The following is a 24,482-nucleotide window of genomic DNA, read 5'->3' on the forward strand; positions in this document are numbered from 1 at the left end:
TAAAAATAACTACTTGATTGACAGGTGAAGGACATAATAAAATTTGCAATGGAAAAGGTCGGAACCTTTTGGCTGACCAGCTGCTTACTCATTGCTTGAGGATTGGCATCATCATATAAAGCTGCATAATAAACCTCATTGCTTTATTTTATGAATTTTGGGCAAAGAAGTTCATTGTTTAAAATCACAACAATGTAATACTGCAGTTGTTATCTGCTTGGACTCTTACTTGCTGTGTCCTTCTGTCAGTCAAGCAGATGTATCCATAAGCCTTGAGGCTCAATTCAATACAACTGAGTGTTTCAAGTACAACAGATATGTGAAATGGTGATTTTAGAAAAGCAGGCCACAAATTATACTAATTTTTCATCCCATTAAAAACTACTGAAAATAAAATTTAAGACCATTATCTGTATCCAAAGTACAGATTGTGTGTTCCAAGCTTTCCAACTACCCACTTCTCTTTGATGTAATTTTCCATTTTGTGTTTGGGTGGATTTTGGAAGGGAAATAACAATTATAGATGGAGTTGCTTAAAAGCCCAGTAATTAGCATCTTTTTGGTAGGGGGGTGGGGGGGGGGGGGGGGGGGGAAGAGGGCGGGTGGCATAACAGGAAACAGGAAAATAAATAAGTAACATACATTTGTTAAATAGGGTGGAGATGAGAAACCTTTTAATTTGTGACCTTACCACAAAGATGAAATATATAAAAAAACAGACACAAGCGTTAGCACAACAAAGGAAGTGGAAGAAAAGGTTTACCCATGTGCAGCCGCCGTTTCACCCGCTTGTCCACATCAGCTACTGACGTGGCATTGTACTCAGAGCTCTCAATTGCAGCCTCATCCTTCTCTAAAACACAAGTAAAGGGACAAACATGGAGCAGTCGATTAACCAGGAGCCCAATCTTTCTGCCTGCTACGACAGCTGCTTGGCATTGACTAACCAAACAAAAAAAAATCAAGAAGTAAGCCATGAAGCACTAAATCCTTGTTAGAGTGTTAATCCTGCTTGGAGTCTGAAGAAAATCTAAAATAAAAAGAGGGACAAGATCGATTCTTAAAACTATTACAAAAGAAAACTACAAGATTCTTTTTCAGAAAATTGTACAGAAACTAAGCATTATAATAAGATTTGAAATAGTGACATAGAATATAGGAAATGAATGGAAAGATTGTAGAAAATATAACATTAGCAATTCCAATGCAAGAATATCATGAGAAAATGGAGATAAAAGAGTTCATGATTTTTGAAGACTAATATTGGTCATCAAGAGAGTCTTACAGGGAGAGACACAGAACGTAAGGACCCAGTGATGGATGGACATGGGAAGACAATAATCTTCCACAGTAACACAACGTGGAAAAAGTGTGGGTGTGGGGGGGTGGGAAACAGTCTGCATGCAAACAGGAAAACATCAATCGGGCAGTGCTGGTTGCCTGCTTGTCTATGGAACACACCACAACTGGCTAAACAGTCAGGACTAGAAACAATGTTCCAAGGATCGGCCTCGGCAAGAATTGACATGCAGTCAATGAGTGTCAGTACAAGAAAATGTTAGCAACACAGCCATTAAGGTTAGTCTCTTGTTCATGTGCAAGGGTCTTACAGAGAGAGAGATTGAGAGAGAGAAGTTGACACGCAACATTAGAATATAAATTACAATGGGATTAGACTTGTTAATTACATTAGCAAAAATGAAACAGAATAATTCAAAGGCAGAAAAGGAAGGGATAAAGAAGTTAAAACAGGTTCCTTCCCAGTCATTCAGTGGAGGAACAGACAGCTTAAGTAGGGTTGTATGAATGATGATGCAATAAATAAGAGAATCATAAGAGATTGTAACAAAAAGTTCTAGTACTTGTACATGCAGCAAATGCAATCAGAACAGAAGGCAAATAATAAATAGGCTAGATTTTATTTCAAAATCAAAAGGCTGCAGTTTTAAGGGTGACATTGCAGAACATTTGCAATCTTTCAGTGATGTCACAATTCCACATCACTTCAGATGGCAAACAATAATGAATTGGATGAGTTCGGAAAAGTGTTTCAGTGGCACCCATGTATGTTTTAACAAGATTGAGATTTTTTGTTTAATATATATAGAAACTAGTTCTCTGTGGGATCAGGCTGCAATAGAGGCTTTATTTTGTGTTTCTTTTCTTTCTAAAGAGTTGTTTTTGTTTAAAAGAGTCACTTATATATCAAAATCAACAATGCTCAGACAAGACAGGCAATCAGGAACCATCACCAGAAAGCAGAGGAAATAAAGGTTTTCCTAAAGGAGGAACTAAATATATAGAAGTTGGCACAGGCAGTTAAAGTAATATGGATCATATGACCAAGATATAGTAATCTCCAAGGCTGTCAACATTAGCTGACTTAAATGTTATCTTAGAACATACATAGGAAGTTTCAAGCTTTTGTGAAGAACAAAAAGTAATAGGACAGATCAACACACAGAATATGTTGTATTTTACCAACATCTGGTTCAAATACAACATTCATTTTTTTCTCCATGAAACAAACACTGATTTAAAAAAAAGTTACATCCTGAACATGAAGATACTGCAAGCAGACACAAAAATGTCATTAGAAATGGTAAAAAGCACCAAATAAATGATATAGCTAATATACTCCCATTATGATGCACAGCAAAGTTCCAAATGATGTCCTTAGGCCAATTAGATACAAGCAGCTAAGCTAGACAGTTGACATATATCTTCCATAAAATATGCACAATGAAATAAAACTTACCTTTGCTGAATTTCAATGTACTGTATTTAGTTTGATGCCAATAAAATTTTCCTTAAAAGCACATGCCTTAGTTGGGTTCTAAGTGTAGGTGAACACATTGCGTAGCAGGCAGTCTTGACTCTGAGCAATAATCGTGGAGGTCATACACTCCACCATCACTGAAACATGGTCCTTAGGAGTTGAGCATGTTGCTTGTTATGAGGTGCATGCAATGGTTAATGTTCCAAAAAGCATATCAAAAGATGTAACATCAAAAACTTTAGGATCCAGGATATCAGCATAGCTAGGAATTTTATGATGAGCATAGGGTATAATAGCAAAAACTGGTTAAATATGAGCATACCTTTAAGTCAGAGCCTTAACATTCTAAGAGCACAAACCAAAGCATTCTTTGCATTGGTAGCATATGGTTAACTTGTTAGACATAATATGGCACATAAAATGATGTTAATAGATTTCAATATTAAGCAGAAAATGATCTTACCTTGCAAAAAGGATTGGGAATACGAATCCCCAATCCTTTTTCATTAACATCTCCTACTGCCCGCCTCCCCCCCCCACCACCCACAACAACATGGCCACCACCCCAATCCACCCCATTGCTGCCCTTGGCCATATTTAGTCCAGCAATTAAGAAAATTCAGTTTAACTGCAAGCCTAATGTGAAAAATGTTCTTTGAACTTTTGGGTCCAAGTAGCATGGTTTTGTTTTTGTAGCTTGCAGTTTTGATGACCAAATAATCATGAATAACAGAAAATATTACCACCTGCTTCTGGGAGGAATAGGGAGCATGTAACACTCTGGTGCTTATAGAAAACCCAGGAATAGGTAATTTCAATGTAAATTCTTTGCACAGTGTGATTAATACCTGGAATAATCTTTCAGGTAGGATAGTGGAGGCAAGAACTCTGGAATCTTTAGGTGCTGTGATAAGGGACAGTAGGTTTCTATAGAAGATTAAGCTAGATGGACTGACTTGCTTCCCTGACCTACATTTCACTGTGAATTGTCTCAAGTTAGAATATTCTCACCACAGAACTTCAGTTATTGATGGTAACAATAATAGGCAGACCATCTATAAAGTATTAGACATTAATGGAATGCAGACATTTTAGAAGAGAAGTAGATGTTTGAATGATTTTGTTTCTAGGTTAGTTTCAAAAGTTTCCAAGTCAAATCAATCTGTAATGAAACAGTTTTACTCTTGTTACAATAGTCAATATGTTTTGCAAATATAATGTCAATCTACTTCTTGTGTTGCATTTTACTTGAATTTTTAGCAATACCTTTAAATCAATTAGTTTCAAATTAGCTGAACATCAAACTGAATCATGGCACATGACATTCATGACATTCTGTCATGAATTTAAACATTTACACATCACATTACTTTTCAGTGATTATGGTTCTTGCAAATGACCCAGAGTTCTTGAAGCTGTAAGCCTCTTTAGCTGGTGTTAATTATCATTGATTAATTCTCCAACTAAAATTTAAAAATGAGTTGGCTTGTTTGTAAAATAACAAACTGATGTTAAAAATACCATGGTTTCCTCATAAATGATCTTGCAAGACAGTTTGGTAGGTTTGTAAACAGAGGTGTACGTAAATATAATGTTTAATTTGCTGATGCAACAGTGATCATATTTTCTAGACACTGAAGACTTGAAATTACCATTGGCAATGAATGGCCTGGGTTTACTGTATTAATAATGGTGAGGCATCAGTGTTATTGCAGGGCAAATCAGACAGCAATTTCTGACATCCATACATATACAGTTAAATGCAAAATTCCAGAGGTTGCTGTCAGAAATACGATGCTGCTTCACACCAGGGAGCACAGTTGGAGTCCTTGCCGATAGAATCGGGATTGAAAAATTTGGTACTGGTATGAAATTGGTGTACTTACCCACAAATACCACACTAAAAATGGCTGACAAAATTAGGGCTGGTGCATTTAGGAGTAAGTGAGCTTTTAACAGTGTAATAAGTGATAATTACTGCAGAACAAGGACTCTGGCACTGAAAAATTAATCTTACAAGTGTGCAGTCTCATTTCCTCAGAAGCAAATTAATGTTGCAGATTTGAAACTAGATATATATTTTATTTTTTCTGTCTCTTTTATCTCCCTCCCTTAAATCCATCTGTAATTCCCAATCTTTATTTCATTCTCTCTACATCAGTTAAATGTAATATATATTTTCCGCTTTATACTTCCTGGTTTGGATTCTGCCTGTCTCAGCGAGGAATCTACAATCTGATTGGTTGAAGAGCCTCACACCACAGATCCCCTGTAGAGGGCACCGTGCTAGAAAAGATGCCATATTAATGGAAATCTTCACTGACAAGGCCACGAAAAGTCTGTGGGCAGTCAGCAGCGAGATGAATGGTGAAAGCTGGTCCTTCACTGCGGAGAGCAACATCTGGGTCAATAATATTCCTTTGCTATTTTAAATAAGACAAGTCCTCAATTAAAATGCAGAGAAGTCTCATATAAAGGTGTTAAGCAGTCATCTGCTAATGTAGTATCACCAACACTAACTTTTAGCCTTCAGTGTTTCTCCCCTCACCTCCTCTCCACCCAAGAGAAAGCATGTTACACTGGACTATTCTGAAATGCTAATTCTTATAAAGGGTCTCATTTAACTGGTTGTTACGGTTGCCCTTTATTGCTGCACTTAATAAATTATGCTTTAGAACTGTTGGTCACAAGCAGACTGAGAGCAAAGGGAACTTTTCCTGAGACACCACAAATTTCCATGTCAGTGTCATTGTGAATAGAAGAGTTAGTCTCCATTCATGATGTCATAATGTTAGAACGCAGCATTTACACAAGTGAAACTTCACCCATCTGAAAATAATAAAAAATATTGTCAATGCTGCTGGTGGTGGTGCAGTGTGTACTCATGAGTCAAAATGACAGCCTGAATGAATTTTTTTTTGCAAGTCTGTTCTAAGAAGATTTTTTGTCCACTAAGTCTCTGGAATAAAGTGCTCTTTTGATCAAATATTTCATATCCAACTCAAGTCCTCCTTTGTTTACCCAGTTTCTGCAGAAGCAAGTCAATTAAGTTCCTATTTGCAATGCAAATTTTGTAGGACTGAATTCCCTGTTGGCCCTACTCAAGAGTGAGGGTGGTCACTAAACTGTTGGTGCTGTGATAACTCATCAGCCAGGTATGGGTTTCATACTGAGTGTTGTATGAAATGGGTCCTTAGTAAGACAACTCGGTGAGCCTTTCATCTTCAGGAAAATGCTGCCTTGTGCACCATGCTTTCATAGTTAGATACTAAATATTTCTGGGTTTGCAATGGTGAGTAGAGCTTATGGAATTTAGACTTGGCGCAAGTCACTGAATATCATACAAGTACAGCACATACAAGTACAACACAGCTTTGACTGGTACCCACAGTAATCCTGCTAGACTCACTCCAAGCATAACAACACCTTGAGGGAGCATACCAGATTCAATCAAGGTACCAGGGTAAATTAGATTAGATTAGATTAGAGATACAGCACTGAAACAGGCCCTTCGGCCCACCGAGTCTGTGCCGAACATCAACCACCCATTTATACTAATCCTACACTAATCCCATATTCCCAACAAACATCCCCACCTGTCCCTATATTTCCCTACCACCTACCTATACTGGTGACAATTTATAATGGCCAATTTACCTATCAACCTGCAAGTCTTTTGGCTTGTGGGAGGAAACCGGAGCACCCGGAGAAAACCCACGCAGACACAGGGAGAACTTGCAAACTCCACACAGGCAGTACCCAGAATCGAACCCGGGTCCCTGGAGCTGTGAGACTGCGGTGCTAACCACTGCGCCACTGTGCTGCACATTATATCTGTACTCAGAGTCACTTCATGAACAAGTGCAAATGAACTGTGAGCTCATACCCACCCACCCTCCAAAAATAAAATATTTATCAATCAAAACAGAAAGTGTTGGAAATGCACAATGGATAGAGAGATGGAAATATCTCTTTCACAAACTAATGAAGTACCTTTTAAGTGACATGGCAAGTAGGTGCATGTCGAGGTCCCACAGCAGTAATTAAATAAATGACAAGATCATCTGTTTTAAGTGTTGCTTGAAGGATAAATGTTGGGCAGGACACTGAGAGGACTCTATTTCTATTCTTCAAATAGTGCTGTGAGATCTTTAACCTCCAACTAAGGAGACAGACAGGGCTCAATTAAACATTTCATCCAAAAGACAGCACTTCTAACAGTTCCGTGTACTCTAGTACTGCACTGATGTGCAAACCTAGATTATGGATCTAGACTCTGGAGTGGGAATTGAACTCACTTAGAGGTGAGAATGCTTTCCCTTCATTCATTTCAGATTTATTGCTATATCAGGTGGGGTCTTTTCATCAGTAATAAATATAGTGGTACATTGGTCTCTCCCTGCTCGCCCCCCAATCAGTCATGTACCATTATGTAGGTTGGAGTAGTCTCTTCAAATACTCTAATATCAGCACCATAAATTAATTTAAAAGACACAGAGATGCAAAACAAAATGTCAATCTGTATTTGATGTGGAACCCTTCAGTTTAAATGAGTTAAACTTTACTCCAGTGAGAAAAATTAAGGGTGGTCATATACAAAAGTACCAGTCAGCTTGCGAGGAATCCATGTTCTAGGATTATGATAAAACCCCTGTGTGCCTTAAATTTAGACTACTTTAAATTCAGAGTTCATATTAAAATGACCTGAATGAAATATTTTCAAAAGATGTGGTGTATTGTGGAATGATGCTAGAACTTTAATTACCATTTAGCACAATATGAAACAGTTCCAACATGAGAGCTAGTTGACAAGTAGGAAGACTAATGGGCATCCATTTGCAGCTTTAGCAGAGCAGCTCAATACTCAGACTCCCATGAAACATAGCAGCAAAATTCTGTTACTTATTACATTTGCTCATGCAGTTGGCAACACAAATTACAAGAGACTATGTTTCTAGATCATTTAATCAGCTCTTGCACAGCTCACACACTACAGCAAGTTGTCTATCAGCCAGACCTTTAACATATATAGTAAGTCTTCACTTACCTATGCATGTTTTCCCATCTGAATGTAGAGCGTATTTCTGGTGACAGCCGCACACTGGTCCATTGTCTGCATCATCGCAGGTATGCTGACAACCCCCATTTCCATAGTTACAGGTTACTGTCACACAGAAAGTGCAGGAAGGCAAAATGTAAATACAGAACTCTATTATATAGTCCATTTCACAGCTCTGTATCCCTTACAGTTATATTAAACAACCATCGAAAGAGAGACATGATAGAACACGTAATTCATTCTTTGAGTGCTGATGTTAATTTGATTTCTGAAAGATGAATAACTATCCCTACTTGTGAGTTGAATAAACTTAGGACGATACATTGTAATTACACTGCAGAATATTTATTATTTTGGATTCTTTTCCGAATTTGAAGTGGTGGGGGGCGGGGGGGGGGGGGGTGGTGGGGGCGGGGAGGAGTTGAAATGTCATGTGCAGCATAAACAGTGGCTAATACTTCCTAGAACATCTGGGGTTACCACCTTTCGCCAAATCAAAACTGGATCAGAATAGTGGCAGAGCAGGTATGAGTTCATGGCTTAAGTTTTGATATTTGCCTTGCTGATGATGCAAATTCATTGCACACTGTAACAATTAACGCACTCGCATGACCAAACACAGAGGTAAGGGGAGAAAATTAAAATAAGAGCAAAATAATGTGGATGCTGGAACTCTGAAATGAGAACAGAAAGTGCTGGAAGTACTCAGCAGGTCTGGCAGCATCTGTGTAGAGAGAAACAGAGCCAACGCTTCAGGTCTGAACCTTGTTTTTAAAACATGCCTTTTGATGTGCAACTTGCGTTTTAGGAATTTATGGACTGCCTACACAAACATAGGGAGGTTTGGTCTGGATGGATGGCAATCCGACTGCACATCTTGTGATGCAAACTCCTGATATTAAATTGGTAAGAATGTATATGGAACATTGGCTAAATATATCCACTTATTAGAAATATTTCAAGCCTCCAGTCCAAAGTAGCAAGATCAGCATTCCTGCAAAGGAGGAGCATTCTACAAAGGGAAGAATCGTAATGCTCCATCTTGAATGGCATCACTATGTGATGAAACAATGTGATGGCTGGAGTGGTAAACATTGCTGGTGTTTCTTTGTAACTTTCTATTTTCTCCCTTTCACTCCTTCAGATGTCTTTGTATCATTGGCTCCTTCCAATTGGTGTGAGCCACCTAACAACCTACTCCCAGTCTCCTGACAATGCAAGTCTCTATACAGCCAATGGAACGTGTACAAAATATGCCTCAAGATGAACTTCCGTTGCTCCAGCAATATATCTGCGGGGAGATTTCACAAATGCACACTTCCTGCACCAAGCTTCCCTTGTTGGGAATGCATCTTTGAAAATCATGCAGCCACCTCCCACAATTTTCCATCAATTAAAATGAATGGATAAAAAGTCATGGGAGGCACCTGCTGCCCTGAGCTGTGTTCCTATCAGGTGACACTCTGCATCCGGAGTATGTGTACATAAACCTCAACTTCTGATCTCTACTCCGTGGCACCTTGGCAGCAGGGCTTAGAACAGGAATTCATTGTGTGGAGAATGGTACTCTATTGCTCCAGGCTGTACTATTTTCTAGAATACTACCTAGATCATTCAACTAACATTCCCTAAATGGTGAGTAAATTGTGATTGCAGCAAATGTTAATGTTACATTTTGCTCAGAATCAGAGAAATAAAAAGTAAATTAATTATCAAATGGCTAAATAACTTTTAGTTTTTAAGAAATATGAATATTTTCCATCATACATTAATGTATATTATACATATACATACGTTCATACATCACCCATGACATTGCACACAGGAAATCAAGTCATTCTACAATGTCAAGACCAAGCCTGGTCTTCTGGGAAGGATGGTTAGAGGACAAGGAATATTTGGACCAGGGCACACAGACATAATGCAGTTCCTATTTTAAAATTATGCATGCTGCTCTTAGTCTTATATATTTGCATTTTAAATTCTTATGTCCACAATTATAATGGAAATGGCTAATGTAAACATGCATACTGTAATCACCTTTGCACCAGCAGTGATGTTACAGCCTAGATTGTGTACTCAAGCACTGGAATGAGGCTTGAATCCACAAACTTCTGACTCAGAGGACAGACTGCTACCAGTGAGCCAGTTGACGCTTTTTATTCCTATATATAGCTGTGATTCTACTAGAGCTTTTAAACGGTTCAATTAGAAACAATAAATGATAAACAAAATATATTGTTCCATATAAATCAGAAGCACTTTAGAGAGTGTTAAAAGATGGCCATTTCGCACTGAGATGAACAAAAATTTCTTCACTCAAAGGGTTGTGAATCTTTGAAATTCTCTATCCCAGAGAGCTGTGGATGCTCAGTCATTGCGTATATTCAAGCCTGAGATCAAAAGATTTTTGGTCTCTCAGGGAATCAAGGGATATGGGAATTGAGTGGGGAAGTAGAGTTGAGGTTGAGGATCAGCCATGATCTTATTAAATGGTGGAGCAGGTTTGAAGGCTGTATGGCCTACTGCTGCTCCTATTTCTCATGTTCTTAGCTCCCAGTTTCAATTTCTGAACTGTATTGAGTTATATGAATTTGGTCAAGGTGACAGTAGGGACACAGCAATTGCCTTCAGTGTCTTAGATTAGAAAGAGGAAAATCAGACGGCATTCTGGTTCCTGGTTGTTCTCCAAGACCAATTTCATATTTATGAAGATTGATTGGACTGAGCTATAATGCCTCTATGATTTAATAATCTGCCAGCATTCCCTACTTAAGAAATAAAGATACTGGGTTGGCAATGGAGGCCTCAGAAGGTTGTCAGCTGTTTATTCTATATTCAGTTTGATCTCTTTAATCACAAATTCTCAAGAGCTGGCGGGCAGAAGCTGGTGATCATCTGCACTATGTATGAGTACCAAAGGGCAACTGTTCCCTTAGAACTGTATCGCAGCAGATGTCTATGGCTCAGAATTTCCTCAGATCTTCTCCTGCTCCACTGCCATGACATGACTAGACGTGTAATGCAAGTAAACAGAGTTTCTGTTGCACTTCCAGTGAAGTTATGACAGTGAAGCAGGAGTGCCTTAGAGGAAATTCTAGGTAAATTGGTAGGCAAAGAGGAACTGTGAAAATTAGCAGTTAGATTGGGAAGCCTTCCCAATTGCTTTTGGGTGAAGGGGAGAGAAGGAAAATGCTCATCTATGATTTCTTGACTTGAGAAAATGTGCCACACTTCAGAAAAAAATCTGTAAATATTGTAAAATAAAAATTGCGAGTAATAAGTGGACTTCAGTTTGGCCAATTTAGTTGTTGCATGAAACAATAATTGCATTAAACAATAATTTTTTAAATTATATTCTGTTTGCAATCAAAATAGGTTCTAAAATGTTGAGTTAGCCAAACATATTGTTTCCTTTTTTAAAATCAATTTCGAGGTTGAATAAAATGATTAGAAATACTCAGGTATAATTTCCACAGGGCTTTTCCTGAGAGATACAAACCCCAGTGAAAAAGCACAAATGGTTATTAATGCCAATGCACTGCTGGCAGTGGCCCTTAGCTAGATGCTGGGAGAAGAAAGGGTGCAGCCGTCACGAGGGGCTCCGTACAGCAACCATGAGAGAGAAGGATGCAGCAGCCAGAAGGGTGCCCAGCACCGGTTTATTTTCAGGAAGACTAATTTTACAAAGAGGGCATGAAACAGCATTAAGCCCCCTATTTGCATGTGTAAAGGGTCTAACGCCTGATTCAGGCATGGGTCCTGAATGCCTCCTTTGCTGTCTTTACTGGAAACTCTTGACTTAGGAACAGAGACTCCCTACGTCGAGCGTTCCTACTCTGGCATTTCATCAGTGCAGGTACATATCATTTCACCAGGCATAAATGTTCAACAAGGGCAGAAATGAAGCTGGCCACTGGGCTCTGGACCTCTGAAGGTTGTAGGGGATTTCTTTCACATTTAAAAGTTGCATCCTGACATAGGGACCATAAAGGCAGATGGATTTGTCTTCAAGAGGGAGGGAAAATCTGCATACTCCAGCAAACCAGTTTATGGTGGCATTTTCAGGGTCCTTAGTGAGAGAATGCTGTGGTTGTGCCTCCAAAGTACCCAAAAGCTTGCTCAAGGAAGTCCCTGATCCTGACCACATGAAATTCAGTGAGGTTAGCAACAAAGTTCAACAACAAGTGTGATCCCAGTTTCTGCCTACCTTTCTAAAATGCTAAGTTGCAAAATCAGGAGGAGTGTATTGAAAGCAGGAGGAGTGTACTGAAAACTCATTCATATAAAGACAGAAAAAAAACGTGGCATTTGGTTTTTACAAAATATCACCCATTTCTTTGTGCCACAAGCATGTGAATAGACAGCACAGAATCATAGAGATTTACAGTACAGAAGGAGGCCATTCGGCCCATTTTGCCTGTACTGGCTCTTCAAATGAACAGTCCTGCTTTGTCCTGCACACTCGCTTTTTGTCTGTAATCATGTAAGTTTCTCATTCTCAACTACCTGTCTAATTGCCTTTTAAATTTATTTACAGAATCAGCTTCCACCATTTTTTCAGGTAGAGCGTTCCAGATCTCTGAGTGAAAAATATTCAACTCACCTCCTCTCACGATCCTTTGGCAATGATAAAAAGTGTACGGTTATTGACCCAAGCACCGGAGGAAATAGCTTTCTCTATCTACTCTATTAAAACCTCTGATGAGGGCAACATCCTAGTAAACCTCCCCTCTACCCTCTCTAAGTTATTTACATATTACATTTTCACTTTACTGGATACAAATGCTACTTTCAAAGCTTTTGTTTTGATTGTGGAATAAAAAATAAAGTCCCAAAAAGACAAATGGTTAAAACAATTTGCTTTTATAAGCTTTACACCCACTGTCTAGGCTCTCATGTGAAGACTGGGCACTTAGGTGAAATTCTGGAATGCAGTTGGGTCTATGGAACCAAACCCTGACAACGCTCCATGCTGTAAGCACATGAAAGGAGCTACAATGCACATGAGACTGAAGAGTTGGAGTACAAAACAGGATTTACTGTATTTTGTGAGAAAAGGTTGGGAAAACCCAAAAACAGATGTGTGTCTTCAGAGAAAGGGCAAGGTATACCTTAGCATCTACAGCTACCTACATGTGCAGTCCCTCTGGTTTTTGGCGATCTCAAAGCCAGGCCTGCATTCACAGGCCACCCCACCCTTCGGTGCCTCTCGGCAGATATGTGCACATCCATGATCTTTGTTCATACAGTTCATGCCCTCTGTAAAGAAAGAACAGTATAGGAACAGAGGAAAAACAATTAGATTACAAATTAAACATATGCAATCACTTCACCATTTTATAACAGTCATTGGTACCTCTTGGCTAAAGTCTAGCCATCTACTGGTACTAAATATACAATTTGGGTTACATTACAACTCTTCCAAACTTGTTTTACAGCAAAAGAGAGATATTGGGTACAACTATGGTCATTTAGTTAAAATATCAGTTAATCACACATTTCCATTTCTTTTCTTTTTTTTCTGGATCTGGCTATGCTCACATCTCTTTTGCCAAGGCAAGCATGTACGTTGCTCCCAGACACTTGCTAATGCTCCCTTCGGTGCTTACTTGATGACAAAAGGTGCAACCCACGCAGGATATCCTTGATTGACTCTTCTCCTACAGAAAGATCTCAAAGACTCTACCTGCATTTCCCTATCTGAAGAAGCTCAGATCAAAGTTGAATATAGTGAACACTTGAACCTCCACCCCATATATATTGTGTCTCCCTTTGGAGATTGTGCCAATCATATATGTATTTATAACACATCTCTGCCTGATCTGAAATGCAGCTATTCCTGTGGGTGTCATTTTTATGTCAAATTCCTGTGTGCAGTATTTTCATGTGCATTAAACCATTATACAAAAGAAAAGCAAAAGTAGGGCAGCAGAGAAGTGGGGACGGAGGTGGCTGAGCAGGTGGCCATAATCTTGAATGAGAAATTGTCCATGAGTTCTTCAGGCCTACTATCAGAGGTGAACAAGGAAGGAATGGAGAAAGGAAGTCTAAGGTGGTAGTGGTGGCGAAGTGGAGCGTGGAGCTCTCTTTTCTCTCCAGATTGAGCCTGCAATAAGAGGAGAGTAATAGGTTCATGGAGTGATTTCTAGTCATTATGATCAACTGAGGACTGAAACAATTGTTTTAAAATTCTGAAGGTTTGTTATTGGAATTTATAGCATTAGCTGAAGCCTTGGTGATATTAAACATTTGTCATCACTTCTGATTAATCATTGCTTTCCCTAGAATATATGTCAGTTTGTAGATTTTATGGAGTTCTGTTGCCAAGAAAAATGTACAAATTCAGTTATACAATCCATTGGTCTGGATTTTGCAGTCAGCGGCTAAAGCTACTCGCAAAGATTTAGTGATCTGTGTGCCATGGATTATACCTCTCCCACCTAGTCAAAATCTCCAGGCATCCAGCAACAGTGATGTCATCAAGCAGGATAAGCAACATTGAAGAATTCGAACAGATAGCAAACCAAGAAGTAAAAACTACCATCTGTCCTTCACATTTTATAAAATTTACAAAAAGTGAAATAAAGATTGGAACATACACCTTAGAAGCTGAAATATTAAACAAACCTTTAAAAAATCTTTTTAAAATATGAAATTATCATAACTGAAAAATTTGACATTACATGGATTTAAAATGTGTTTTCCAGCATCAGAGAGGTTGTTCAGCATTAGTTATGACTTAGTACACCATTGAAAACCTAGGTACACTTCATTAACAAGAGCTTTTAAACAGCAAGATTACAGTGCAAAAGGAAAGTTCTCATTAGTTCAGTGAATTCTAAACATCCCATCTATGAGGACTTCAACAGCGCACCCTGTGGAGAAGTAGAGAATCACTAACTGCAACTTTTGGATTTCCATATTTAACTACGTATGTATGAACACCAGAAATTGCTGTCACTTTCACAGGGAGAGATGATGGCAAATGTTGACAGTTTCACTGTCATTACAGCTGCAAAACTTGGGTCAATATCTCTTCATGCTTACGCTGCAAAATTTGCCATGAATTTCTTAATATATCACACAATACTACATTCACCTTCAAAACAAGATCTAAAAACCCCTATCAAGAAACAATACAGCACAAGAACAAAATATTTTTAAAAATCACAATCTGGTTTTGCTGTAACAATACACAGTATCGTCTGAACTCTTCAGGTGGGATTGCTACCTCATATACTGTGGTACATTAGTTAATATCTTATTTGCCTTAGTGTTGTGGGGTATCCATTTGATCTTTGAAGGAAGGCTGTCTTTGGAATCCCAGGAAATTTCATCAGATTTCCTAGAATGTTATTTCCCCTTTGCATGACCAGGTCTAGCAAGAATGGTGAGGGGGGAATTCGTGGAGTTATTTGTCATGTGCTGATTCATCTTCTTTTTCTTTTCTTTTTCTTTTTCTTTTGGGCCTCCTTATCTCGAGAGACAATGGATACGCGCCTGGAGGTGGTCAGTGGTTTGTGAAGCAGCGCCTGGAGTGGCTATAAAGGCTAATTCTGGAGTGACAGGCTCTTCCACAGGTGCTGCAGAGAAATTTGTTTGTCGGGGCTGTTGCACAGTTGGCTCTCCCCTTGCGCCTCTGTCTTTTTTCCTGCCAACTACTAAGTCTCTTCGACTTGCCACAATTTAGCCCTGTCTTTATGGCTGCCCGCCAGCTCTGGCGAATGCTGGCAACTGACTCCCACGACTTGTGATCAATGTCACACGATTTCATGTCGCGTTTGCAGACGTCTTTATAGCGGAGACATGGACGGCCGGTGGGTCTGATACCAGTGGCGAGCTCGCTGTACAATGTGTCTTTGGGGATCCTGCCATCTTCCATGCGTCTGATTCATCAGAGATTCAATAACTTCCATTTATGTAACATCCTTAATGTATGTGCTTCACAGGAGGATAATCAGAAAAAAGTTGACACCAAGCTAAAATAAAATATATTAGGAGAGGCGACTAAAAGCTTGATGAAAGATGTTGGTTTTAAGGAGAAACTGAAAGGACAGAAAGGTGGAGAGGCAGGCAGGTTTAGAGGGAAATCCAGAGATCAGGCTTAGATGACTGAAGGCACAGCAACCAATGGTGGGACATGAATGGAGAATGTGCAGAGATCTTGGAAGGCTGTAGAACAGAAGGATGTTACAGAGATAGGGAAGGGTGAGGCCTTGGAGGGACTTGAACATGAGTAAGAGAATTTTAAATTTGAGGCATTGCTGGACTGGGAACAATATAGGTCAGTGAGTACAGGAGTGATATGGGCAAGTGAGATTTTGTGTTAGTTAGGATATGGGTGGCAGAATTTTGATGAGCTCAAGCTTATGGAGGGAAGGGATGGAAGACCAGCCAAGAGAACATTGGACGCTGGAATAGAAAAAAGCTAGCCTCATTAATGATGATCATAAAACTATTGGATTGTTGTAAAACCCCATCTGTTTCACTAATCTGCTCTTTCAGGGAAGGAAGTCTGCCATTCTTTCCTTGTCTGGCCTACAGGTGACTCCAGACCCCCAGAAATGTGGCTGATTCTAAAACTGCCCTCTGAATGGCATAGCAAGCCACTCATATCAAGCCACTACAGAAAAGTTGAAGATGAATCAAACCAGATGGACCACCTGGCATCAACCTAGGCGCTGAAAATTCAAAGGCATACCCTGCCCAGGCGACCCTGCAAAGACCTCCTCACCAACATCTGGGAACTTGTGCCAAAATTTGGAGAGCTGTCCCATAGACTAGTCAAGCAACAGTCTGATGTAGTTATACTCATGGAATCATACCATACATACAATTTTTTTGTGTCAATTGAGAAATTTGCTGATGACAAAAATTGGCCATGTAATTGATAGTGAAGAAGATAGCTGCAGACTCCGGAATGATATCAATGGTTTGGTTGAGTGGGCGGAAAAGTGGCAAATGGAATTCAATCTGGAGAAGTGTGAGATAATGCATTTGGGGATGGCAAACAAAGTGAGGGAATACACAATAAATGGGAGGGTTTCGAGAAGGGTGGAAGAAGTGAGAGACTTTGGACTGCATGTCCACAGGTCCCTGAAGGTGGCAGGACAGATAGATAAAGTGGTGAAGAAGGCATATGGAATGCTTTTCTTTATTGGCTGAGGTATAGAATACAAAGGCAGGGATGTAATGCTGGAACTGTATAAAATGCTGGTAAGGCCACAGCTGGAGTACTGCGTACAGTTTGGGTCACCACATTACAGGAAGGATATAATTGCTCTGGTGAGAGTACCAAGGAGATTTACTAAAATGTTGCCAGAGCTTGAAAGTTGCAGCTATGAGGAAAGATTGGATAGGCTAGGGTTGTTTTCCTTAGAACAGAGGAGGCTGAGGGATGACTTAATTGAGGTGTACAAAATTATGAGTGGCCTAGATAGAGTAGACAGGAAGGACCTGTTTCCCCTACCGGAGAGGTCAATTACTAGGGGGCACAGATTTAAGGTGACTGGTAGAAGGATTAGAAAGGACATGAGGAAAAGCTTTTTCACCCAGAGGGTGGTGGGTGTTTGGAATTCACTGCCAGGAATGGTGGTGGAGGCAGAAACCCTCAACTCTTTTAAAAGGTACCTGGACAAACACCTGAAGTGCTGTAACCTGCAAGGCTAGGGACCAGGTGCTGGAAGGAGGGATTAGATTGGACCTATACCACCAAGAAGGACAAAGGGAGCAGATGCATGGAAAAGCCACCTCCTGTAATTTCCCCTCCAAGTCACACATCAGCCTGACTTGGAACAATATCCCTGTTCCTTCACTATTGCTGGGTCAAAATCCTGGAATTCCCTCCCTAAGAGCACTGTGGGTATACCAAAACCAGATGGACTGTAGTGGTTTAAGAAGGCGGCTGACCACCACCTTAAGGGCAATTAGGGATGGTCAATAAGTTGTTTAAAGTTCATTTCATGGGATGTGGGCATCGCTGGCAAGGCCAGTATTTGTTACCCATCCCTAATTACCTTAAGAAGGTAATGATGACAAAGGCTGGGTCTTGCCAGCGACACAAACATTGCATAAATGAATAAAAAAAGGCTGCCATTCTGACAATGCAACCACTAGATGGTGCAGTACTGGCACATGCATAAATGCAGCCAGGGAGTGGGGAACAGAAGCAATGATTGCGACAGGGAGCAGGGTACTGTTGGACGGTGGTATGTGGAGGCAGCAATCGCGGCCATTGAGGGGTGCGGGAGTTTGGATTCAATTCCTTTTTTTGTGTTAAATTGAGCAGCGGCATCTTTATTACTGGCAGCTGCCTGAGACATCGCAGACAGTGATGTTTCTGTCGATGAGACTGCATTTATGCATGTGCCAGTATTGCACCTAATGGTTGCATTGTCAGAATGGCAGCCTTTTTTTTTTCATTTATCTCAGAATCACAGAATTGCTACAGCACAGTTGGAGGCTGTTTGGCCCATCATTCTGCACCGACTCTTCAAATGAGCAATTAACCCAGTGCCATTCCCCCATCTTCTCCCAGTAACCTTGCACATTCTTCCTTTTCAGAAAACAGTCTAATTTCCTTTTGAATACCTCGATTGAACCTGCCTGCACCACTCTCTCAGGCAGTGCATTCCAGGCCTTAACCACTCACTGCTTGAAAAAGTATTTCCTCATGTCGCTTTTGCTTCTTTTGCCAATGACTTTAAACCTGTTCCCTCTTGTTCTTGATCCTTTCACGAGTGGGAACAGCTTCTCCCTATCGACACTGTCCAGACCCCCATGATTTTGAATACCTCTATCAAATCTCCTCTCAGCCTTCTCTTCTCCAAGGAAAATAGTCCCAACTTCTCGAACCTATCTTCAGAACTGAAGTTCTTCATCCCTGGAGCCATTCTCGTGAATCTTATCTGCACTGTCTCCAATGTTTTCACATCTTCCCTAAAGTGCAGCACCCAAAACTGGATGCAATACTCCAGCTGAGGCTGAACTAGTATCTTATACAAGTTCAATATAACCTTCTTGCCCTTGTGCTCTATGCCCCTATTCATAAAGCCTAGGATCCTGTATGCTTTATTAAACGCTCTCTCAACCAGTCCTGCCACCTTCAATGACTTATGCACATAAACACCCATGTCCCTCTGCTCCTGCACCCCATTACAGTTGTACTCTTTATGTTATATTGTCTCTCCATGTTCTTCCTGCTAAATGAATCACTTCACATTTCTGCCCATTGAACTTCATCAGCCACTTGTCTGCCCATTCCACCAACTTGTCTATGTCCTTTTGAAGTTCTACACTATCCTCCTCACAGTTCACAATGCTTCTAAGTTTTGTATCATCTGCAAATTTTGAAATTGTGCCCTGTAAACCAAGATCGAGGTCATTAGTAAATATCAGGAAGAGTAAGGGTCCCAGCACTGAATCCTGAACTCCACAACAAACCTTCCTCCAGCCTGAAAAACATCCATTAATTATTACTCTCTGTTTCCTGTCACACAGCAAATTTCATATCCATGTTGCTACTGTCCCTTTTATTCCATCAGCTGTAACTTTGCTCACAGGTCTGCTGTGTGGCAGTGTATCAAATGCCTTTTGGAAGTCAATATACACCACATCAATGCATTGCCCTCATCAACCCTCTCTGCTACCTCTTCAAAATACTCCAGCAAGTTAGTTAAGCACAATTTTCCCTTAACAAATCCATGCCGGCTTTCCTTAATTAACCCACATTTGTCTATGTGCTATTAATTCTGACCCAAACTATTGTTTCCAGAAATTTCCCCACCACCGAAGTTAAACTGACTGGCCTGCAGTTGCTGGACTTATCTTTACACCCTTTTTTGAACAAGGGTGCAACATTTGCAATTCTCCAATCCCCTGGCACAACCCCTGAGTGTAAGGAAGACTGGGAAATTATGGCCAGTACTTCCGCAATTTACACTCTCACTTCCCTCAGTATCCTTGGATGCATCTCATCCGGTCCTGCTGTGTTATTAACTTTAAATATAGACAGCCTATACAATACCACCTCCTTAACAATTTAAAACCCTTCCAGCATATTAATTACGTCCTCTTTCACCATGGCCTGGGTAGCATCCTCTTCCTTTGTAAAGACAGATGCAAAGTATTCATTTAGAACCTCAGCTATTCCCCCTGCCTACTTGTGTAAATCTCCTTTTTGGTCCCTACTCGGCCCAACTCCTCCTTTTACCAACCTTTTGCTATTTATATGCCTATAGAAGACTTTGGGATTCCCTTGTGTGTTTGCCGCCAGCCTCTTTTTATACTCCCTCTTTGCTTCTCTTATTTGCTTTTTTACTTCCCCTCTGAACTTTCTATATTCAGCCTGGTTCTCCATTGTATAAAGAATAGGCATACAATGCTGCAAAGATTAGTGGCAGGCCAGAAGATTGGGAAAATTTTAGGAACCAGCAAAGAATGACTAAAAAAATAGAGAGAGAGAAATTAGAATATGGGAGTAAACAAGAAAGAAATATAAAAACAGACAGTAAGAGCTTCTGCATATATGTAAAAAGGAAGAGAGTAGCTAAAGTAAACTGTGGTTCCTTAGCGGATGAGACTGGGGAATTAATAATGGGAATCAAGGAAATGGCAGAGACTTTGGACAAGTATTTTGTATCTTTCTTCACTGAAGCAGACACAAAAATATCCCAAGAATAGTAGAAAATCAAGGGGCAACAGGAAGGGCGGAACTTAAAACAGTCACTATTACTCAAGAAAAAAATACTAGGAAAACTAATGGGACTAAAGGCTGGCAAGTATCCTGGACCTGAATGTCTGCATCCTAAGGTCTTAAAAGAAGTAGCTGCGGAGATAGTAGATGCACTGGTTGTAATCTTCTAAAATTCCCTAAATTCTGGAAAGGTCCCAGCGATTGGAAAATCACAAATGTAACACTTCTATTCAAGAAAGGAGGGTGACCTCAGATGAAGAACAAGATAAGTTGCAGTACCACCAGCAGCAGGAACAGCAGCAGCCTTCTCCTCAACTACCTGCCACACCACAGGAGAGAGGGGAGGAGCACAGAGGTCCAGCTTACAGGAGGCAATAACCCCATTACAGGGTTTACAGGCAGAGGATAAGCTTCCTGAAATGATTGAGCAGCAGTGCCTCAAGAGGCTCAAGGTTCCATGTCAGGTGGTTGCTGGCATTTACAGCCTCCTGGAAGCAGATCTCCTGCCAAGTGGACTAAGTGGGCATTGGCAAAGTCACCATGGCCCTTATTCGCCTCTGGCTCCTTCCACGGATCTGCAAGTAATATTTTCAGAATCTCACAATCTGCTGACCAAAAGCGCATCTCACAGGCAACTGATGCAAGGTTTGCCATGACCAACACTTATGTACACGTCTCAACCGATGAGGCCAATCAATGAGCAGGCACGTGACTTTGCCTCTCTGGCTGGCGTCTCACAGTTCCAGGGAGTCATTGGCTGCACACATGTGGCAATCAAGTCACTTCCAGATTACCCTGGAGTCTTCGTCAACAGAAAAGGATTCCACTTCATCAATGTTCAGCTCGTCTGCCACCACCAAAAGATCATCATGCAGGAAGTGCAAGATTCCACGGGAACTGCCATGATGCTTTTATCGCATGCCAGTCCAGCCTCCATGAGATATTCACACCTCAAAGCACAGTGAGCAGATGGATCCTCAGAAACAAGGGTTACCCTCTGAAGACATGGCTGTTGCCACCTGTGAGGAGTTCAAATAATGACACACAGGAAGGATACAACAGAAACCATCTGGCCATCAGAGCTGTAACAGAGTAGCAATCTGGATGCCAAAGATATACATCAGGTGCCTGGAAAGATCTGCGGGGAGGGCACATTTCAGTGTGCATCAGCCAAGTGTCTAGAATAACAGTGGTCTACTGTGCTTTACACAGCATTGCGCAGCAGTGGGTGGAAGTGGGGGAGGGGGGGGGGGGGGTGGAGGCCAGAAGTGTAACTACTTTGAGCTGTGTCCCCACTTCCATGTGCTCTTTCTCCATCTCCCCATTCATGGCTTATCTGCACTTGTCTGCCATCCAAGAGCTGGAGAGCACCTTTCTGCATTTCAGAGAGGCACTGAATGGTTAAAACAAGGTTTTTCTCAATCCTGCTTATGGTGACCTTCTGAGCATGCAGGCCAAAGGCCAGAATGCACTTGGTCAACTGTCATGTCTCATGTTCTGTGCAGGTGATCATGCTGTCCTTGGATGTAGACTTCAGTGGGAAGACCTGAGACATCATGCCACTCATGCTGAAGATAGACTCCTCCACTCTCTCTCCAAACATTCACAGTTCCGCTGGAAAGCTGACAGAACCTCGCACATTTTCTGTTGCTGCTCCAGATCATCCTGTTCATCGATGGCTCCCATGGCTCAGCATCTGCGTCCAACTGAGCAGAGCTTGGAAAGTCCTGCACCCTCTGATGGAGACTCTCACTACTGTACTTGTCTCCACCACCTGCTCCTGCTCACTTGTGATCTGTGAGACGCCATGTGACAATCTAACTAATTGTCTTGGCGGCTCCACCAAGGTGTGCATATCTGAGCTGGTGGATGTTGCATCCTCAGAGTTAGTGACCTCCTTTGAGGAGTCTTTGTCCTTCCCACATATACTTCCTGAGGGACACTTGAAGGACCTTTGGGAGATGAAAGACATTAATTAGAACTAAAAAGGTGAAAGGGTTCTAAAACATAATTGTCCACATTATCATTTTTCATTGCCTACTTACATCAAATCAATATGAGTAAGTGTTGTGCGCCATGTGGCTGTGTGGTATTTAACTCTGTCACCAGATAGCTGGGAGACCCTCTCTCTCTATTGTCAATGGCGGGCATGCTGGGATCTAACTTATCTCCAATGCCTACTCCTCTGCAGTTGTCAAAGTGGAGATGACTGGAGAGCCACCTCTGATTTTTTGCCTCTCTCTGGCATTCTGTGCTCCCTTCTTTTGCAAGGAACGAAGAGAACCTATGAGAGTGGGAAATGAAAAGTGTTGAGTTGATGGCTGGACAACATTTGTGGAGGAGAGGTGTGGCATTGCATTCAGAAAAGGTTGAGTATCAGTGGTGGCTGGTCAGATGGGGATGTGAGGTGGTGCCTTGACAGAGAGAGATGAATGCACCTGCAAGATCTGTTTGTATGAGAAGTAATGTGCAGAAGAAGGCTTGGGAAACCAGAGTGTGGGGGGCTTTGGCCAAGACACACATCTGGATATAGTTGAATTTTCCATGCCGCTCACCTTTCCTGCTCTGATTAGGTCATTGAATCTCTTATGGTACCACACTTCTGCTGCTAACCTCCTCCACCACTTCCAACCACACCTGCTTGTTTTTGGAGGCAGGCTTCTTCCTCTAGCCCGCAGACTGCAGCATCATGTCCAGAGACACATCACTGAAGTGTAGAGCTGCCTTGCTACATTGTGCCTCCAATTCTACAGTATCTGGCTCTGTCTGAAGACCTCTACCATGCTTCAACTCTGATCCTCATATGACCCCTTTAAATACCTCAGCTGAAATACACTGCTGCAGGTTGTCATTGCTCCAATTGGTTGGGAAACCCAGAAGTCAGATGAAAATGCAGTGGTTACGTTAAAAAGCCACTGACAAATGGGCTGCTGAAACCTCCAGGTTCCCAACATGCTGCTGGGCTCCCCTGCTGCGAGGTAGAGCATGGCTACCCGACACAAACCCGACGGGACCCGACGACGGGTGTTGGTCCGGTCGGGTTGCTCTTCCGGCTCCGGCATTCAGGCTCAAGTCTGGTCGGGCCGGGTCGGGTCGGACACACTCTATCACCACCTCTGGCACGTGGCTCCAATCTTAATGTACTTTTTAAACAACCTTTCAAGTCCAGTTACAGTTTTTGTTGCTTATCTGCACAAGCTTATAAACAGAAAGACGGAAGCTAGGTTAACTGAACATGCCGGTGGTTGGGTTGGGTCGGGCGGGCACGGGAATAAATTAAAGGACTTGGGCCAGATCGGATGTGGTTCTGCTGGGCTCGGGTCGGGTTTCATTTGCAGACCTGAGCAGGTCTTTACTGCGAGGGGGTTGGAAAATTAAAGTTCAGCCCCGTGTTTGGATCACCAAGGGGCAGCATGTAGATGAGAAATAGAAGGGCCCAAGGACACATGCTTGGTTCAAAAGTTGGTGAAGATGGAGTACTGAGGATGCAGAACTTATTATTTTGGAGTAATTTATGCTTAAATAATTGCTGTATTGTACTCGTAATTTTCTGCTATGTGTTTCTACTTCTGTGCAATTATCTTGTTCATAAGTAAATTGGACTATAAGGTTTAGCCTGAGCAACACTGCTTTCAAAATGCTCAGAAGTAAGTGGTGACTGCCACCTCATCTCCAGTGCAAGATAACATGACAAAAGGATAATTTCTAATTCTGTGTTCTTTCATCCCATTCAGTTTGCACCTAAGGCTGTAAATATCACTGCAAAGGCGATCCAAGTCCTTTTATGGAAGATAAGCATTTATTGTGGAAAGGAATTAACAATGTTTGGACAAAATTATAACAGAAGCATGGTGATTAAAAGAAAACACGAAACAAGAAAAAAAAATCATTTGGTCCATCAACCCTTTTCTTTTCACAGATCACATACAATCTGTTGTTACATGGAA

The 24,482-nt window shown here is 41.1% G+C and overlaps 1 protein-coding gene across 3 annotated transcripts in view; it reads right to left on the reverse strand.

Annotated features, from left to right (window-relative positions):
- scube1 (signal peptide, CUB domain, EGF-like 1) overlaps nucleotides 1-24,482 on the reverse strand; it is a 459,167-nt gene that overhangs the window by 218,881 nt on the left and 215,804 nt on the right. For 2 of the 3 annotated variants that reach the window (XM_068050870.1, XM_068050869.1), the window contains exons 5-7: nucleotides 12,975-13,100; nucleotides 7,827-7,943; nucleotides 764-853 (exon numbers count right to left, since the gene is read on the reverse strand). In XM_068050870.1, coding sequence (XP_067906971.1) covers nucleotides 764-853; nucleotides 7,827-7,943; nucleotides 12,975-13,100 — 333 coding nt within the window. The remainder of the gene's footprint in view (nucleotides 1-763; nucleotides 854-7,826; nucleotides 7,944-12,974; nucleotides 13,101-24,482) is intronic. The other variant, XM_068050868.1, reaches the window with a different exon arrangement.

This window comes from Heterodontus francisci, chromosome 18 (assembly GCF_036365525.1).
Source record: "Heterodontus francisci isolate sHetFra1 chromosome 18, sHetFra1.hap1, whole genome shotgun sequence".
Classification (NCBI taxonomy): Eukaryota; Metazoa; Chordata; class Chondrichthyes; order Heterodontiformes; family Heterodontidae; genus Heterodontus; species Heterodontus francisci.